A 21,396-nucleotide genomic window follows, 5' to 3' on the forward strand; every position below is an offset into this window, starting at 1 on the left:
AGACCAGGCTGGTCTCGAACTCACAGAGATCCACCTGCCTCTGCCTCCCGAGTGCTGGGATTAAAGGCGTGCGCCACCACCGCCCGGCTTGATTTTTTTTTTAAAGATAGGGAATAGCTTAGACTGAATTTGCAATCCTCCTGCCTCAGCCCCAGTGTTGGGTTTACAGATCTGTGCCGTAATCCCCATGTCTAAAATATGTAGATTTTCATATTCAATTCCACTTCTGTAAACTAAATATATCAACATATCTCCAAGAATGCAAGAAAGTTCACCCTACAGGACAATATTTAACCATCTGATTAAATATTCTATAAACCCACATTGTAAAACCATGAAGTTATTAAATGTCCACAGAGCAGAGGATGTCAGTAAAAGAGAGGAAAGTGCTGTCAGTGCAGGAATGTGTGTGTTTAAGTATATAAAAATGCTAGTGCACAAAAAAATGTAAGAAAAGTATATTAATTACATTTCTAACTTGATTAAGATAATTTAAAAACTCTTTGTAGTCTGTGTGGTGTTGGCATGATATGAGGTGTGCCTGTCTCCCCTGCTTGCTGTTGTGTACAGCCTAACCGGGCCTTCACCCACACTTGCCCACCCAGGAAAGTGTGAAGATGATTAGAGAGAAAACAAGGCACAAGCAAGGAAGCAAGCAAAACAAACAAATAAAAAAACCTTACATGTTTATTCTACAGAAAAAAACTCAACTAAAAACTGGGTGTAAACTAATGCTGCCAAGTATTTCTGCTACCTATGCCAAGAATCTAAGAAAAGCTCATTATTTCAAGAGAAGTCAGATGAAAATCCCTTTCTTATAGCCCCGTAAGTCTGACATCTACCAGAAACAGTGCTATTACTACTGGGAAATAGTTAATTTCTTGCCTATAAACTCACATTGACAAGAATGTCCTCAGGACTATCAATCCAGGTCACATCTGACAATTAAATCTGTCCCGTATTCTCTACAGAACATGATTTTATACTCAAATAAAAAATGAACAAGAAGTGTATATGGGAAGTGGAGAACTAACATGTTTGTGAACAGAAATCCCTAAGTAGGGGTACAAGTTCCAAGGTGCAGATGACATGATCACTTTTCTCATATAGCCAAAATAATAAGTCTGTCATAAAAGCAATTTAAAACATTTTCCTCATATGGGACAGCAAATAACAAGTTTCAAGTATTTTTAACATAAATGCTACAAAAGCAATCTATTTCTCAGAAAACAGATGTTTACCAAGGACATATCCTTATACAGAGACACAGAGATCTTAGTGAACCATGCTTAAGAACAAGAAAGAAAAAAACAAAACAAAACAAAACAATTAGTTCTACCTGCTTAATAAAAGAAAGGGAGAATGGTATCACTGCACAACATCGGAGGGACCCAGATCCCCAGGTATGGGAATCTCTCTTGGAGTCTGTTCCAGAGCAGGCTGCTGCTGCTTAACTCAATATACTGACACTGAAAGGGAGTATGACTTGAGTAGTTCAAGATCTGGGAACACAGATTGAGACTACAAACTCAGACAGCTCTCCATTAACAAGCTTCTTTAGTGCAGGGACCACACCCTGTTTGTTGTCCACCCCTCCTACCTACTGTATAGAACACATATTGTACAATCAATGCCACACATGTCAAAGGCTATTAAAAGAAATTTTCATATTTGTCTGTTGTCATTTTCAAATAATAAGAAAGCTTCGGTTTTAATTTTGCTCTCATATATAGCAACAGAAAATGCAAATTATGAAACTAAAAGAAACAGTAAAGAGAAGTAGTTATAGATTAGACTAATAGAATAATGTCTAAGACTGGGAGCCTAGGTTTCACTTTATCCAGCTTGGAAACTGGCTGGAACCACTCTCCCTAAGTTTTCTAATATCCTCACCATATACAAGAAGCCCATTTATCATCTGACTTCTTAATTTTACATTCACAAGAAAAAGCACATAGACATCAGAGGCGATCTCTACCCTCAGTGGGCACTCACTTCTCAGGCAACCATGCTCTGAACTCTAATTTTAGGCTTCTCTGTCTTCTAGGGACTATACATAGGATATGTGTGAGAACCGTGTTCTCCATCTTGTATTTCAGCCTTCAAGTCCTTTAACATATAAATCCATAAAAAGTTCCTTAACTCTTGAGAATTTTCTATCGGTATACACTGAAATATGATCATGACTATGCTCATTTCCCTTTCCCAACTTCCCCATTCTTAAACTAACAAACCCAGAGTCCAAAGAGTGCTGCCTCTGTGTGTATGAGTGTGAGGCTGGTCACTGTAGCTTGGGATTTGGTCAGCACTGCCCCCTTGTCCCCTTTCACCAGCTGCACACTGCTAATAGCTCTCATCTAAGACCCTGAAAACAATACTCATAGAGTACTATACCAATGAACACACACAGTTCAATACACTATTAATCTTTACCTAAGTTTTTAAACACAAATTGCTATCTCAACCTTTAATTATAAAATTGAGTGCACAAAAATGTAGAATTTCCTTTTAGTGATAATTATACTTCCTAGTTTTGTGTAAATTCTGCACTTTCTACAAAATGAAGCTAAAATAAAATTATTAAAAAATACACATTTACATTAAATATGCAAATAACATTTACTTTTTGAGTGATATATTTTGTTATACAACATCGTGTGCTTATTTACACAGGGGTCTACAAATAGAGATAATTTATATGACTTCTACCTAGGATTACTCTTCTTGTTAAATTAAGTCAGTTAAAAATATCGTTATCTTGACATCAAATAAAAATGAAGTTATGGCATAAATACTGCCAAAAAATTGCCTTGAGACTATTTAAGACATATCATATTTGCTTTAATTTAGCCAACATGAACTATCCACATTATTTCTCATATGATTCTGAAAGCAGCTGAGATTCCAGTCGCCCTTACCAAGGAGCATGCCACACTGTAAGACAGACAAATGTGCTCCGTTATGTACAAGGAAGGAAGTCCACAACATTCTAATCTAAATCTAATTTAAAAAATCATCTATTCGCGTTAAAAAATAATTACTAACAAAAAGTATACTCACCTCTTCGATTAGCTTTTCATTTGGTGATGATGTGCAAAGACAGACAAGGTAAGTTTGCTTAAAACTACCTTTTGTACCAATCTCTGGATGCTCAGAACACAGCTTTGCTAGAGCAGTTGCTTGACTTAACTGATTTGTTTTGATTAGATGTTTAATTCTCATATCCAACAAGATGGGACCCTCAAAAGCTAAAAATTCATTCACTTAAAAAAACAAGACATAATAAATTATTAACATTTGGTAATTCATCTGCAATACAAATACTTAGAAGCAATTTTTAAAAACACAGAAAATAAAACTTTTCCCTTTTGGCAATTTTCTATTACTGTCAGCAAGGATATCACACAATATTTGACTTTTTATAAGTTAAGAAGAGGTCCCACTACCCACTCAACCCTCTAAAACACAGTCTTACGAAGTAACTCAGGCTGTCCTGAACTCTCTATGGAGCCCAGGCTGGCTTAAAACTTGTGACCCACCTGTCTCAGTCTCTCAAATGTCACAGTTATAGGCATGTGATGCCATACCAGGCTTGCCAACTTTTTGTGTGTAGATTTTGCTATCTGAGAACTAGCTGAAGACCAGGCTGGCCTCAAATTCACAGAGATCCAACTGCCAGTGCCTCCTGGTGCTGGGATAAAGGCACGGGGACCCCCCCCCCCACAACTCCCCACCTCAGGTTTGGATACTTTTAAGAGTTACAGCAAATGTTTTTTATTCTTAAAGCACCATTTAGAAAGTGCTGAAGAAACCAGGTCTTTTTTTGGGGGGGAGGGGGGTAAGGCTGGGTGGGGAGACAGGATCTCATTGTATAGCCCTGACAGGTTTGGAACTTACTATGTAAACCCTCTGCCTCCAGATTAAAAGTGTGGACTACCATACCCATCTTGAATAAACTTGATGATACAAATATTTCTCCATTGAATTCTTTTAAAATTACAATAAATTATTCTTCCCATAATACACTTATTATTAAATAACCCAGAACACCACACAATTATCTGGATTATATAAAGAGAACTTGGAAAATCTAGAATAAGAAATTCAACTAATATTTGGTTCAATGTTGACAATGTATTTACATCTTTTAAAGGGGAAGTCTGTCTTTTTAATAAATGTTTAATATAAACAAAAATATGCACAAAAATAGTAAGGGGGAAAGTCTGCCAAGGGACAAATTCCTTAAATAAATTTGTGATTTTACCTATTTCAGTAAATACTTACATAGAATATATTTCTATTCTGTTCAAACCTGTACTCTTTTGGTTCTCTGCAACATCAAGTCATTTTGTATCTATCTCTGAAGGAGAGTTTATCTTTAATACTTGGGTTGGCTTTTTTTTGGGGGGGCATTTTGTTTGCTTGTTTTTTCAAGACAGGGTTTCTCTGTATTGAAGCTCGCTTTTAGAGCAGGCTGACCTCAACTGCACAGGTATCTGCCTGTCTTTGCCTCCTGCGTGCTGGGATTAAAGGTATGAGCCACCATGCCAGGCAACTATGAATTTAAGCACTTCCCTAAGTTTTCTGTACCTGAATAAAAATCATGTTTAAACATTTATTTCTTGATGGTTTGCTTGAAGCTTTAAAAAAAAAACTTCTAGGAACAAACAACTGAAATGTTCTGTAGATAAAATGCTATTTTCTCTAATTATGATATGATGGAAGGTGTGTGCAATGGGAATCTCATAGACTCCTTGTCTCTATTGTAAACACTAGAATCTAACGGTTGTTTCTGTATCTAGGGCAGCAGTAGAACACACTAAGTGTTTGTTGAAGAAATCATAGTAGAGAACTGTTTCTATGATTTATGAAGTAGTTTTTCTGAAGGGGTTTTCTACGCATTGTGTGACTTTGGTCACGAGACTATCCAGGTACAGTTGGAGGTCTGGTGCTTCAGAACAGAGGTTCGAGGTTCAGTTCACAGAAACCGCTCCTCTTGCTGCCAGAGGGCCTAAAACTACATACTGGGATGAATCTCTGTGAACACTTGCAGAACACAGCACGGGACAGATATATCTAGAAGTGTGTGAGGCGGGCCTTCATTTTCATCATCCTATGTTCCCTTCTAGAAGCATTAGTTCTAGTTTTTCTCTGCTCTACTAGAAAAAGACATGTTGTACAACACCACTACTGTGACTTTTCCCAATTAAAGTCATAAATAATTAAGCAAACACAAAATTCCAAATTTAAACCTATACTTCAGCCCAGACCTCTATTCTAGCCACTGAACATGAATAAGTAGATGTAAAGGTGCCTAGTGCCTCAGTACCTGACATGAATGTAAAACATCTCTTTTTTTGTTCTATGTGATCCATCTGGGACATTCATAACAACAGCTTTTCAATTAAGTTCACTACCAAAGCAAACTCTAATTAAAATAAAGCTATTCTGACTATGTATGAGTAACTGACGTTAAGAAACACAGCTTTGTGACACCCCTCCCCACGTTTTTCCAAAAGGAAATTTCAGAGATACAAAGTCTGGCAATTATTACAAATTCTCCCATGGAAACTCATGATCAATAGAATCTGGAAGATAATGGTAAAGGAAAAATTTCACAGTGGCAAATATCTAATAAAACTGATGACATTTCCTAAAAGGCCAATTTTAAATAATCTTTAAAAAGGTTTTGAAACAAGAATATTTCTGACAACCTGTGCAGAGTACTGTGTTAGATCAGTGCCTTAAAAAATAGCAATTAGGGCAAGAGAGCTGGTTCAGCAGTTGCTGCTGTCCAGGAAGATCTATATTCTGCTCCCAGGACTGACCACACAGTAGCTCACAATCACTAACTCCAGTCCCAGGAAATCGGATGCCCTCTTCTAGTCTCCCCGGGCAATAGGTTCACACGTGGAGCACATGCAAACATGCAAGCAAAACATACACACAAAATAACAAAATAAATAAAACCATTTTAAAACAAATATTAGTCTTAAAATTGTTAAATCATAGTTACTTACGATTTAATGATGGGAAATCAATAGCATTTATCAATTTCTAAGAAAAATGGATTTCTAAGAAGCACAGACTACTGGAGCAGAAGGGACTTTATATGGGAATGCAGCTCTGCCATTTGGCAAAATGGGTAAACCAAGGCTAACAGAAAGGGAATAACTTCTTGACGTAATAAAATCAGTTAATGATAAATCGAGACAAGAATGTGTTTTCTGACTTCTAATTTTATAATATTCTGTAGGATCAGAAAAAAGAAACTTCTACCTGACCACTGTACCTACTTATAATTTCATAAATTACACCTTCCAACTATACAGAGTTGTAAAGCAACGCGAGCTTTTATTTTTTTTTTATTTTTTGGTTTTTCAAGACAGGGTTTCTCTGTGGTTTTGGAGTCTGTCCTGGAACTCGCTCTGTAGACCAGGCTGACCTCAAACTCACAGAGATCCGCCTGCCTCTGCCTCCCAAGTGCTGGGATTAAAGGCGTGCACCATCATTGCCCGGCTCAACACAAGCTATTAAAAGAAAGTTATAGATCCCAAACTAGCGTTCCAAATGAGGGCTGCGCTGGCACTGCTCAGCTAAGGTCACTTCTCCATACTCCTAACCCTGTCCCATTCCTCTCCCACTGCCCCCTTTCCTCACTCCTCTTCATCCACTACCTACAACCTTTAGGAGTGCAGGGCTACCACAGGGGCCATGTGCTTCAATGCTTGCACTGAGGAGACTATTATGGTGTTTATCTCTGAAAACCTAGACACAGCAAGAGTTTCCCTTTCTTTTATGCCGTTCATACTCACACATCATAAAAAATAAAATATTTTAATTATAGTCATGTTTAGTCTGTCTACTTTCTCTGCATCTGCACACTTCACGAGAAAAGGTTTTAACTGGTTTCAAGTCTATCAATACAGCTAAGTAACAAAATGGCGATCTAAGTGTATGGTATTCAACCAACTTGATTAAAGACTTCTTTCCATAAAAATGTTACTTTTTAACATTAAAAAATTACCCAGGTATGGTGGCATACATCTTTAATCCAAACATTTGGGAGGCAGAGAAAGATAAAGTTCAGGCAGGACTACAAAGACTGTCTCAAAAAGGAGGAAGAGAGGAGGAGGAAAAAGATGGACAAGAAAGAGGAGTGGAAGAAACGGAAATGGAAGAAATGTTAAAAGATGTTGTTGCAAGTGATAAATAAACCACAGCACAAACACTGTGTTCTACGTAAAATAGTTTGTCCCACTGACCTTGTTTCTGTACAAAAAAAAAAAAAAAAAAAAATGGAGCCAACTTATTTAGTGAGTGCATGCTCTCACGCCTAGGTTTAACAGCTGTTTTCCTGTCTTTGCCACACTGCTCCAGAAGAATATCCAAGAGCACACTAAAGAGTTCCTGCTGAACATGAGAGCTAATGCCCAGACGAACCCCAGAATTCAAAGGCTGAAGCAGGAAGACTGTCATGTGCTACAGGACTGCCTGGGTTACACATAAGTTCTAGGCCTGTCTGGGGTATAGAGTATATAGTGAGACCTAAAAACAAACAAACAAACAAAGAAAAAAAAAACAACAAAAAAGCAAAACAAATGAGAAAACTCCCAAACAAAGGGAAAAAAAATCTACACAGTATGGACCATCCCCATGCTTATATCTGCTTAGCAGTGCTCATCTCAGAAACTGAAGAGTCAGCCTCAGAAAAGGTCTCCCCTGACTAAATTCCCAAGAGATCCAATTCATCCAACCCATCTGCTATTCCCACCACTGACAGCAAACAAGGTTTCCTCGCCTTCAACAGCATTCTCATCGCTTCAATCCATTCTCATCTACGAATCTAGGCTATGAGGCTGGTTTTTGTTGTTTGTTAAGCTGTTTAACTTATTCTGAGAACTTTAGACGTCTAATATTCTGATCATATTCACGCCTTCCCAGACTGTGCTCCCCACTTCATCTAGAATCCTTTCCAACACAGTCTATTTTCACATCATTAAAAAATCAGTATGTGCTAGTGTCTGTGGATGTGCATGATAGGTATGTATGTGTGTATGTATTTGCATGTGTGTGTACATGATGTATGTGTGTATGTATGATGTGTATGTGTGTGTTTGTATGTGTGTGTACATGATGGATGTGTGTATGATGTGTATGTATGTATTTGTATGTGTGTGTACATGATGGGTGTGTATGTATGATGTGTATGTGTGTGTTTGTATGTGTGTGTACATGATGGGTGCGTATGTATGATGTGTATGTGTGTGTTTGTATGTGTGTTTACATGATAGATGTGTGTATGTATGATGTGTATGTGTGTGTTTGTATGTGTGTGTACATGATGGATGTGTGTATGTATGATGTGTATGTGTGTGTACATGATGGATGTGTGTATGTATGATGTGTATGTGTGTGTGTTTGTATGTGTGTATGATTTTGCGTGTACACATCTGGAGGTCAGAGGACAGTTTTATAGAGTAAGTTATTTTCCACCTTTATGTGGGAGTGCAGGGTATCAAATTCAGATCTTGACAGACTTGTATAGGAGATGCCTGTCCTGCCAGTTTTAGCCTTTTACGCCCTTTGTTAGGTACACTTGTTTCTTCAGTGGTATAGCTCTGAAGTGTTGCCCATATTATATAAATGACCCCACATCATGCACATTCGTCTGGGGGCTGTGGTGCTGCATTCTAATATAACTATTATAAACAGGTTGAGCAAGACAGAAGAAGTCAGTAAGGAGCACTCCTCCACGGCCTCTGCATCAGTTCCCACCTCTGGTTCCTGGTGTGACTTCCCAGGATGATGGGCAACAAGCTGTGGGATGAAATAAACTTTTCCTTCTCAAGGTGGTTTTGTTTAAAGTGTTTTATCACAGCAAAAGAAACCTCCCTAAGGCAAAGTTGCTACTCCTGGGCTAAGAGGTGGAGGTAGTATCGTGGGCAAGCTTTTAAGCTTTAAATTTTCCCTTTGAAGAAGGAAGAAAGGGAATTACTCACTCAATAAAAGCATGGCAAGCTGACAAGAAAGCAACTAAATTACTCCAACAAAGAAGCAGGGGGAAGTGCTAAAGAACTCAGTGTGACTAGTTTCATTTGATATTTAAAATGATACACACAAAAGAAAACAAGTCTAAAGATGTACTAACATGTAAAAAGATAGTAAAATTAAAACCCCAAACTAACTGGAACTCATCAAAATGTTAATGCATTAAATCTGAATGAGGCAGTTTTCAGGGGAGGGCCTATTGCTTAAAATTAGGTATTAGTTATGATAAAAGGAGAATTCATCTCTTATGAACTGTGTTAAGCTTTGATTTAAAAGAAGAAAACAACAGAATAATTTGAAATTGATAAATATTGTAATGTTTAAAATTAACCCAAAGGCACCTCTGCAAAGCAGCAGAGAAGAGATGATTTCCTAGATACGAGTCCAGGAATGGCTTGTGACTTCAGAAACATCGTGACTATTGAGAACCAAAGCAGAATTCATTCAACACAAATGAGTTATACTTTTCAAATAAATTATCTCAAAACAGATCAAAAACCCATATGTAAAATGTGAAACTATGAAATCTAGAGAAAAACGCAGAAGAAAAATCTGTATGATGTTCAATTTGGTGATGAAATTTTCATATGAAAACAAAATCATGATTCCTAAAAGGGAATATTGAGAATCTGGTCCTATTAAAGAGTAGACCTGCTCTATCAGTGACTGTCAGGAGGAAGGCTAAGACATAGTAAAATAAATAAATAAACAGAAAGCCGCTCACCCACAAAACATACTGTCTGATGAAGGATTTGTGCACCACAACTGTTAAAATCTAAAAGAAAACAATGTTGTTCAAAAGAAAATAGACAATGATTTGAGGAGGTTCTGCATCAGAGATATACAGATGGAAAATGTGCATCTGAAAAGATAGTGGATATCACACCTACCACTGCAGAAATGCAAACTGAAATAACGTGGCATCTCCACAATGCCTATCAGACTGGCTACCAAAAGTAGACAATTGCTGGTGAAGGTTCTAGAGTAACAACAACTATCACTCAGTGCTGACTAAAATAAAAAAACTCCATACACATTTCAGAGACAGTTTCAGTCTCTAAGAAAGCACAGCATAGTTTTACAACAAGATACAGTAATCAACTCAAGATTTCCCCAGCTCATGGGAAAACTTGTAACTACACAGACACCTACATGTAAACATTTACAGTAGCTTTGTTCAAACCACTAAAAATGATAGAGGTCAGTGAGTAAATACATCACAATACATCTTTTCAGTGATATACAAGCCAATTAAGTCACACAAGACAGAAATGTTAAAAGTATATTATTATGTCAAATAAATCAACTGGAAGGCTGTAATTTTATGGCATGGAAAAGCGAAACTACAGACAGCAAGTGGATCAGTAATTGTCAGGTTTAGGGAGTGAAGATGAATGCATGATGTATAGATACTGTTAGGACAGTAAAACTATATAAATGCAGAAAACATGAATACACGCAGAATTCTGAATGGGGATATTCAGCTTCTGCCTTCTCAAAGAGGTGGAAGATATTGCCCTACCTCTTAGGTATGGGACGTACACAGAAGCATCCTTCAAGGAACACAACATGGAAAGGATGCTCAGAGTGTGGAAACTGACACACCGTCAGCTAGGCAGGCCGTCAAGGTTCACACCAACAATGGCCAAATCATGCTGACATGATGTGATGACAATGGCACTTCCCTCTGTGGTCCTTTCCCCCAAAGCCTGTACTCCAATGTGATCATAAGAGAAGTAAGGAACATTGCACAAAATACCTGTATCAGTACTCATCAAAACTGTCAAGGTCATCTAAAAAGGTCAGATCTGAAAAGCTATCACAACCGAGAGGAGCCTAAAAAGATGACTAATGTGGTGTGGTGTCCTGGGTTGGTTCTTAGGACGGACAAATGCTGTTAAGGAAAGACTATGGAACTCTGAATGAAGCACTGGACTTCTTAATAATACAATGTTCACAGTGATTTATTAATTTCAGGCAATGGACCATACTAACATAAACATCAGTGCTTCATCAATCGTTCTGTAAAGGTATAAAGACAGTAAATGAGGCTGGGCGCTAAGGGTCACGGGTGTAATCCCAGCACCCAGGAGGCAAAGGATTGCAGCAAACTCAAGGCCAGCCAATCTCAGAGAAATAAGACAACACAAAAAATAATACATGAAGTCAAACTTATTTCAATACTAAATATTCTTGCTTAAGAGAACTCTGAATAATAGTTATGGTCTTTTCATCAAACACTTAAAGAGAAAAGTAGAGAACTGTGGACAAGATATAAGAAATAGATGTGTTTGATGACTAAAGCAACAATTAAGTAATATGGATCAAATGACTGAAAGCAAGTAAGAAGCTAGGAGTACACAAGGGCCTGTTTCTGAATTGACCTTCCCTACTATATCCATAGTAGTGGTGGACCATATACAAAGCCTTGTGCATACTAAGCAGATAACTTACCAACCAGCCCTTGGATTGTTTGAGCAGGATCCCATAGCATGGCTCAGACTGGTCTTCAATTCATTCTGTAGCCCATGCTGTTCTCAAATTTAAGATCTTTTGGCCTTTAAATTGCTAGAATTACAGACATGTACTATTGTGGTTGGCTTTAAGTGGTCTTTTTATTGTATAATATGGACCTTAGTTGCAATGCTGTATGCTAGTAGATCTACTATTGATAGAAACTGAGAAAAGAAAACACCTTGAATAACAAATACACTACCCAAGGAATTCTGTTAAGTTAGGGAAACAGAATGAAGGTAGGTAGTAGTCAAGTCAGCTTTAAACAGTCACTGATATGGATCTGAAAACATTGATCAGCAGTTACTTGCTGCTCTTCCACAGGACGTAGGTCTGTACCCTGCTCCCACATCAGGCTCATAAAGAGCTCTAACTCCAGCTCCAAGGGATCCAACAGGCCTCTTCTGGCTTTCACAGGTAGACACACACATCATTTATGCACTAAAAACAAAGTATAGGAAGGGAGAGTGGGGACATAACTCTAAGATGAATGGGGCTCAAGAAACAACTCTGCGGTTTAGAAAGTTTGCTGCTCTTGCAGAGTCCCTGAGTTCGGTTTCCAGCACCCCCACTGGGTGACGCACAGCTGTTACTCTGGTTCCAGGGGATTTGAAACTCCTGACCTCCGAGGGCACCTGCCCATGTGTACATACCCATATGCACACAAACATATACATATAACTTACAATAAATTTTAAAAAGAAAACTAATCTTGTGTGATATAGTGATTTCAATGACTAATGAAATTACCAATGAGAAATGGCTAACCAAAAAACAGAATTGTCATTATATTAACTTAAGTACAAATTATTATAATGAACGGAGTGACATATTTGGGATGCAGACTAGATGTTGACAGCATGGTTCAAAAGAATAAAAACATATTCTAAAGAAAAGGAATCATGACAACAGATGTTCATGCAACACCAGGAAGGTTTCTTTTTGTTTTGTTTTGTTTTCCAAGACAGGGTTACTCTGTAGCTCTGGAGCCTTCCTAGAACTAGCTCTTGTAGACCAGGCTGAACTGAACTCACAGAGATTCACCTGCCTCTGCCTCCCGAATGCTGGGATTAAAGGTGTGCGCCACCACCACCCAGCCTGACACCATGAAGATTTTAGACAATATTAAAAAACACAACTAAACCTGACTGTGAGAGTGATCTTTAAACATCTCAATTGTAGGGCTAGGGAGATGTACAGTACTTGCTGTTCAATCATGAAGGACCCGAGTTTGATCCTTAGCACCTACATAAAAAGTTGGGCATGGTAGGAGGTACTTGTAATCCCAGGGCTGGAGAGGAGGAGATGGAAGGATTCATGCAACTCACTGGCCATCAGTCTAGCTGAATGATGACCTACAAGCCCCAGTAAGAGAACCTGTCTCAAAAAATAAATTAGATTCTCTGCTCCTCAAGTATGACACCCAACACTATTCTCTTGCTTCTATTGGTATTGGACCATATGTCCACTGATAGCTATACAAAGTACTGCCTTGTGAAGAGATGTACAGTACTCGTGCACATGTGTACACACACACACACACACACACCTCAACGGAAGACTGCAGATGAAGCTTAAATGGTAGAGTACCTAGCATGCATGGGGCCCTGGCTTGATTCCCAGCACTACATAATCAAGGTGTGGTGGTACATGACTATAACCTCAGCATTTAGGAGGTGTGATGTGGGAGAGGCTGGAGGTCATCTTCCACTATGTAGTTCAAGGCTAGTTTTAGAAACAGTGCCCTATATAAAAGACAAAAATTTCTCAAATGTAATTCTCACAATCAATAGGTTAAGAGTGGACTGAATTATAGATACCATTTTTTACAAGTGTTTGGAGTGGTTTCATTTTTCAATAATGTTTCAGAGGGACATTAAAATAGAAACACAAATTAGTGAGCATTAAGTAACTTTCCTATTCAGTTACAACCAAAGAAAGGCACAAGTAGTATGATAACAAAGTCCACATCTCCTCTGACATTCAAAACTATTCACCTGAAGCTGGGTGCTGGTTCATCATACCTTCACAGGGAAGCTAAGGCAGAAGGATCACCACAAGATTGAGGCTAGCCTGGCTTACAAACCAAAACTACCCACTTGCCTTATACTGATTTACTAGTTACCTCATTCAAAAATGCTCAGACCCCAAAGGGTAACCACGTTTGCAGTTTCTGAGCCCTGTCTGTGGTCACGCTTTCAAATCAAAGAGCAGTTTATGGTTGTAATAGTTAAGCTTGAATTCAATAGATTCAGTAATGAGCTAAACTCAGGGTTACGAGATTACCACTGCTCAAAAAGTCCATCAAAACTTCAAGGGCCTTCTGTAACTATCAAGGACAGCCTTTTGCAGCCCGGCCATTCTCATTGTGCTTATTCTCCTGTATGCACGCGGGAAAGGCTCCCTCGGGCTGAGTGAGAAGACCAGACAGACTGAAAGTCGTCCATCCTTGTTTCACTACACTCAACATCTTAGGTAAATTGGTATATAGATGACAAAATTTCATTCCTTCAACTTTCTCAAAGGAGAAAAGAAATATCTGCTTGTGTTTTATGTGGTCATTCATGACAGCGACTTTCAAAGTAATACATGGCTTGGTAAAGACTGAGGACTGTGGCTGCAGTCTCTCAAGCCAACAACGGTTTGCTGCCTGTGCTCTACTAACTGTGGTCACCTGCAACCCATCTGACTGCAGAAATTCCTGCTGGTTCACAGTATAAACCATTCCCGTGGCTATATGAGGTTAGGATTAAGAAATAAAGCAGCAAAGAGACTGACAGGCAGAGCCAGTTGCTAACAGCTACAGTGTCAAAACTACTCAAAGCACACGAGCTTTAAAATTGGAATAAACTTCTGATAAGGCTCAGACTCCTTTTTTCTCTGATTTAACAAAATATGTTGAGTTTGGCAAAATGCTACTGAGAAACTAAAACTAGAAAGAGAAGCTAAGCCTTTATCTAGACTAGCTTTAATTTTACTTTTATTAGGCTACTTGTAATAGGACATAGTACTATAGAAAGTTCAGGACTGAACTGCAGTTCTTAGTTCTGCCTCACATCAGCAGACAGATAATACAGAAAGATGACCAATCTTTCTAAGCCTGTAAAATGGACAAGGGACAATAAATCCTACCTTTCGCAGAGGACCATTTTAAAAGTTAGGACACACAGAAAAACATCAATGCTGTTATGAACTATATTCAAAATAATCTGGTATTATTAACATGTATATGAACGTTTCATATGTTAAGATTAAAAGTATAATGTGATATTAGAAATAAAGCATGTTGGTATTAATCTAGTAGACAGAAATCTAGTATGTCAAAAGCAAATAAGATTTGTTACTTTAAAATGATTGTTGTTATTGTTTTAAATAATGTTCAGCCAGGAAGGGTGACTTTTGGGAAGCCTGAAGTTTCAGGCCACTCTCAACTACACAGTGAGATCCTCATGCCATCATCACCACCACAAGTAAAAAAATAAAATCTTGAGGTGGTTTGAAAGAAAATGTCTCCCATAGGGAGTAGTACTACCAGGAGGTGTGGCCTGTGGAGGTGGGCATGCTCAAACTATGCCCAGTGTGGCACAGAGTCACTTCCTGTTAGTTCCTTCTCCAGCATCACGTCTGCCTGCATGCCGCTATGCTTCCCACCGTGATCATAATGGACTAACTGAAACTGTAAGGCAGCTCCAATTAATGTTTTCCTTTATAAGAGTTGCCTTGGTCACAGGGTCTGTTCATAACAATAGAAACTCTAAGACAGATCTACTTTTGATTTCTTTAAGGTCTTAATATTACAGAGACCTGGCGTCCTTAGAAGAAGGGGTAATACCAGAACAATCAGGAAAGCATGGTGGAGATGGCAGAAGGGAAGAAAGGAGAGAAGCACTTGTCTGAAGAAATATTTAGAGATGAACAAATGAAGAAGAGTATTAACACTGCCTTATTTCCCCATCTCATGGCCTTCACAATCTACTGTCCCAGAGCAACACTAACTAGACTTTGTCAGCAATCTAGGAAAGACGCAGGTGGTGAGAACTACATGTATGCCCTTTTCTACTGAACAAACTTCTTATTAGTCCACTTAAATATCTATTCACTATCTTAGGGTTTAGGGTGAAATCTACACTAACTTTCCTAAGTAATCTTTTCTGTTATTTTACATTGGGAGACAGGGTCCCACTGTACACCCCGGTTAGCCTGAAGCTCTCTATGCCAGGAGGGCCTCACACAGGTCAGCACCTCTGCTTGCCAGAGGGAAAGCAATTTAAAGAAAAAATGTCCAGGAGACAGCTGTGCTGCTGCCCTTCCTCGTTCAGCATAAATGTTGTCTAATGCCGTGACTTAGTTGTCTACTTCAGGCATTACTGCAATAGCTGATAGTTTGACTGGGATCTTTACTGCCTGAGCTCATAAAACAATAACACAATAAGACGTACAAAAATCTGAAAAAATTAATCTTAGAAACAGAAGACTTCAGAGTTTCAGCAGTGACAGGTTACTCTTATTTGGAGGAAAAACAGGTACTACCTGATTTCTGTTTCATCATCTGTCAAGTTACTTTATCCTTTATATTGATGAGTTATCATCACATTGCTACTTGCCAGGGTACTACAAAGAGAATGCTTCTGATAAAAAGATGTTGAGAAAAAAACATTACAATTTTGGTTATTCTAAATTCCTATATCTTCCCCAAAATAAAGTTGAAAGTCCTCCACATAAAATTTAATTAAATGGGTCTCCTTTGATACATCTTGAGATGAGTTATAGTCAAATATTTAAATATTTGGTTTTTCCTGGGCTAATGATTCATTTGCTTCTCTCTCTCTCTCTCTCTCTCTCTCTCTCTGTCTCTCTCTCTCTCTCTCTCTCTCTCAAATTTACCTTTATCCTTATCCAATGGCTCCTGGGAAAGAATAGTGGACAGTACCGCATTTTTCCACACCCCAGACTCCTGAGCTAGAGTTGCTAAAAAATGTAGCTCGCAGCTGCCGCTCTCCATCAGCGTCTCATGAGCTACCTACAAATGTTAAATAAACACACAATTTAGATGCCTTAAAGTTTAAGCAAATAAGCAAAACTCATTCAACTGCATCCATATTACATAGGTAAGTAATCTCACCTGCACCAATGTCTGAAATTGTTCCCACTGTTTATCTGATAACTCAACAGGTAGACATAGTAAAAGTTCAACACAGCTTCTAAAAAGGAAAAGGACACAAATGATTATTGAAAATAAAAGTAAAACAAAACCAATAATTCTTCAGTAGAGTCTTCATCAACTATTTTAAATGAAATAACCATAAAGCTTAAGAAAAAAAAATTAATTATAGTCTTTGATTCATGTTTCAAAATTCTACTCACAATGCCAAGCGTTCCAGAACCAAGGCTACACTTTCACATTCTGAGGTAAGGTATGGTCGAGCTTTAACATAACTTTGGATGGCCACTGTGTAGACCTCCAGTAAAGGTAAGGGGTCTTCAGAAGTTTTCCACTTCTCTGCATATTCAAGGAGTGTCTGTTTTGGAAGGAATAATAAAACATATTCAAATGTAAATAAAAACTGCACATTGACTCATCAACTTTTTTCCTTTTCCAACTATTTTAAACAAAAATGTTTCCAACAATTTTGAAGAAGAACAAAAAAAGCAGTTTGTGCTGGGCAGCAGCCTTTAATCCCAGCACTCGGGAGGTAGAGGCAGGTGGATCTCTGAGATCTTGAGGCCAGCCTGGTCTACAGACCAAGGTCTAGAACAGTCAGGACTATCACACAGAGAAACCCTGTCTCAAAAAGCCAAAATAAGTAAACTTTAAAAGAAAAAAAAAACAGTTTGTGTTAAATATTAAAGCTGTTTCCAAGAGCAAGAAGGCGAAGAGTGGCTTCCTGAGCAGCAGCCGTTCAGCACAGCTGCTTTACAACTGAGCAGGACAGAACCAAGTTCACCAGGCCGTATCAACTCCCCGGCCTAGCTCCTGTCCAGAAACTCCTACACTGGCTTTTCTTGGCAAGTCCACTCGAGAACCATGCCCTACAAAGCCACCTTCTAGAGCAGCTCCTGGCACTCAGGTCCTGAAGCAGTCAAGCCTGAAACAAGCTAGAACATCACATCAAAAACAAGCAATGAAGGAAATCAACATGCCAAACTCACATCACAAAAACAACAAAAAAGACCAATAGCTTCTCCCCCCCACACACACACACTAGCCCTGTAGTAATGTTCTCCAATGAGAGCTACCAAGATGAACTGCAGGACACAGAATGTAAATGAGCAATCACAAACAATACCTTTATCACACTTCAAGGTATTTAAACACACACAGCTCAAGGAGCTTAAAAAGGTTATCAATAAGTTGTGTGATGGCCAAAAACACACAGATATATAAACTGAGTGGAACGAAGAAAACTTAGGGTTCGAAAAGTGAATTCAGTAAAATGACTAAGGCTAGTGGGAGCTGAAATTAAGATGGACTTGCCCTGGTCTGTTTGTCAGTTTGACACAAGCTAGAGTATGTGACAACAGGAAACGGAAACTGAGAAACTGCTCCTGTGGGGCATCTTCTTCATTAATGATTGATATGGGAGGGCCTACTCAATTGCGGATGGTGTCACACCTGGCTAGTGGTCCTGAGTGTGTAAGAAAGCAGGTTGAGCGGGCCATGGGGAACAAGCCAGTAGACAGCACTCCTCCATGGGCTCTGTTTGAGTTCCTGCCTTGAGTTCCCTAGATGATGGAGCGTACTGCTTTCAATCATGATATTTTATCAGAGCGACAGACAACCTAACTAAGACAAATATTGATACCAGGTTTGTGGAACACTGCTTGTGACAGACCTGACAATGTTTTGGGGAGGATTATGGAAGGACTTTTCAAGTATTCAGAGCTTAAGAAGCTACTGTGGGAATTTAAAAAATAATAAATAGCAGTGAATATGATTCAAGGCCTGGCTCATTAAGTTTCAGAGGGAAATTCTGAGCATCCCTTTAAAGGCCATCAGTGTCCTTCAATATTTTGAATCAAGAATTTGTGGTTCTAGTCAGCTGGAACTGAAGAATCAGCCATGATTAAGAACAGACCAGCAGTGCGGGTGGTGTTTCCTTCCTGAGGATCAGCACTTAGAAGCTGTGGTCCAGAGACAGCCAAGGCTATACGTCATGCTGGCAGCCAAACCTGGGAATGGGTCAGTTTCCCAGGTAGTACTGGTTTTGAAGGAATAAAGGCGTCATGTCACAGTTGAAGGATAAAAACAAAAAACTTTCTATGATATAAGCAGACAAAAAGAATTTGTGACTAATAAATCAGTCCTACAGAGAATAATGTAAGCAATACTTAATACTGAAGAGAGGAATAAAGACAGCCAAGAGACTCCAGAAAGAAAACAAAGGAAGCTGTAATGACTAAAACAAAAACTATAACAATATAAACAGCACACACACAACCCCTATTGACAATAACTTTGAATATTAATGGTCTCAATTCCCCAATCAAAAAGCACAAATTAGATGAGTAGATTAAAAAACAAAACCCAAGCTGGCTAAGACCTTTTATCTTAACCAGCACCGGGAAGGGAGAAGCAGCAGGATTAGTTGAGGCCAGAATGCTCTACTTAGTGAAGACCATAGAGACACTGTGTCAAAGAAAACAAAATCTTTCTGCTGTTTACAAGAAACTTTAAAGATAGGCACCACCGTAAAAAGAAATGATAGGTAGACATATCCCAAGCAAATGGGACCAGGAAGAAAGCAGTTGTTATATTATCCTAATTTCTAACAAAACAAGCTTCAAACCAAAACTAATCAGAAGAGATAAAGAACATTCCATTCTTAACAATGGAACAATTAATTGAAAAGACATTACAATACTTAACACACAAAGTCTGACACACCCAATTTCATAAAACGATTACTACTGCAATTAAAGACAAGGATTAGCTCTAATCTCAGTATAGGATGGGATTTCATCACCCCACTTTCTCCTATAAATAGGTCATCTGGACAAAAATTAAAAACAAGAATTAAATAATATCACACTGATCAAGTGTGATATAACACTTATAACAAATTATAAGAATATTTCTCCCAAACTCCAAAGAATATGCATTCCATGCCGGGCGATGGTGGCGCACGCCTTTAATCCCAGCACTCGGGAGGCAGAGGCAGGCGGATCTCTGTGAGTTCGAGACCAGCCTGGTCTACAGACCTAGTTCCAGGACAGGCTCCAAAGCCACAGAGAAACCCTGTCTCGAAAAACCAAAGACCAAAAAAAAAAAAAAAAAAGAATATGCATTCCACTCTGGAGCACACGGAAGCTTCTCCAATACAGAACATATCCTGGAACACAAAAGAAATTTTAACAAGCTCAGAAAAGGTAAAACAATTTGTGTGTCCTATCTGACAACAAAATAAAGTTTAAAACCAAGAGCAAATAAATGTCTAGCAACTATACAAAGTCATGAAGATTAGTATTACTAAATAATAAATGGATCAAAGAAATAAAAAATGAAAAAAATCCAGAATAAAAAAATGAAAAAAAACACATAAAAAAATCCAGAATATTTAAAGTAGTTTTAAGAACTATGCTCAATTAATTTAGAAAATCTAAAAGAAATGGATTAATATAAAAATTCATCTAAACCAAAGTTAAACTAAGAAGAGCTCAACAGACCATGACAAATAATGAGAACAAACAGCAAGAAAAAGCCTTCCTTGGGGCCAGGAAGATGGCTTGGAGGGAAAGAATACTTTCTGTTTCTCCAAAGAGGACCAGGGTTTGGATCTGAGCTCAGAGCTCCCTGTAATTCCAATTCTAGTGGATGCAATGCCCTCTTCTGATGTCTATGGTACTCACATACACATGTAAATATACACAAGCAGAAACCATGCACACATGAATAAAAATAAACAAATGCTTTAAAAGGATTTCTCAGTAAAACAAGCCTAGGCCCAGATGAATTCACAGCAGAATTCTACCAGACTTTCTACAAAGAACTATGAACAGTACACTTATCAAAAAGATCATCTACCTTGATCAAGTAGGCTGTATCCTAGAGAAAAAGAGGTAATTTAGCATGTGTAAATCAGTAAAATACAATCACACAAATGGGCAAACATCATGTGATCATTTCAACAGATGCAAAAAAGGCCTTGGACAAAATCCAACATGCCTTCAATAATCAAAGCCCCAGAGAAGTATTTTGTGCCTGCTTTTGAGGCACGCTGCAGTTGCCTCTGCTATGTGCCTGCAGACTGGGTAATGGGCCAGTCAGGTTAGTGTCCAGTGGTGGGTCCTACCTCCACATGCTACAGGGAGAGTGGCCCCAGCTGGAGGGACAAATAGTACAGTGAGGCAAAGATGTGCCCCAGGCTGGGCTCACGAACCTAGAGGTCCACGCCATGGATTCAGTGATCTCAGGTCCTTCTGGGAGATCATCAGGCCTGGTAACTTCTCAGGTTAGAGCAGGGCTGGGAACAAGTAGCACCAAGCCACTACACATTAACAAGAGAATCCTGGGCACACTCCCATTCATAACAGCCTAAATGTGAGGGAGGGGTAAATACAAGGTAAATACACCAAGGATGTGAGAGACATCTACAACAAAAACTTTATGTCTCTAAGGAGATTTAAGAAAAAAGATCTAAATAGACCTGTTAGTCGCGAAGAACTAGAAACTGTTATCAAAAATCTCCCTTCCAAAAAAAGCCCAGGACCAGATGGTTTCAATGCAGAATTCTACCAGAACTTCCGAAGAGCTAATACCTATACTCCTTAATGTATTTCACAATATAGAAACAGAAGAGTCATTGCCAAATTCCTTTTATGAAGCTACAGTTA

At 38.6% G+C, this 21,396-nt stretch overlaps 1 protein-coding gene across 1 annotated transcript in view; it reads right to left on the bottom strand.

Moving 5' to 3' along the window:
- The window catches only part of Znf292 (zinc finger protein 292), a 78,618-nt gene that overhangs the window by 19,763 nt on the left and 37,459 nt on the right, over positions 1-21,396 (bottom strand). The window contains exons 3-6 of the mRNA XM_005361975.3: positions 16,930-17,084; positions 16,688-16,766; positions 16,450-16,585; positions 3,061-3,263 (exon numbers count right to left, since the gene is read on the bottom strand). Of these exons, the coding sequence (XP_005362032.1) occupies positions 3,061-3,263; positions 16,450-16,585; positions 16,688-16,766; positions 16,930-17,084 (573 nt within the window). The remainder of the gene's footprint in view (positions 1-3,060; positions 3,264-16,449; positions 16,586-16,687; positions 16,767-16,929; positions 17,085-21,396) is intronic.

The sequence above is a fragment of the Microtus ochrogaster genome, linkage group LG5 (genome assembly GCF_000317375.1).
Source record: "Microtus ochrogaster isolate Prairie Vole_2 linkage group LG5, MicOch1.0, whole genome shotgun sequence".
Taxonomy (NCBI): domain Eukaryota; kingdom Metazoa; phylum Chordata; class Mammalia; order Rodentia; family Cricetidae; genus Microtus; species Microtus ochrogaster.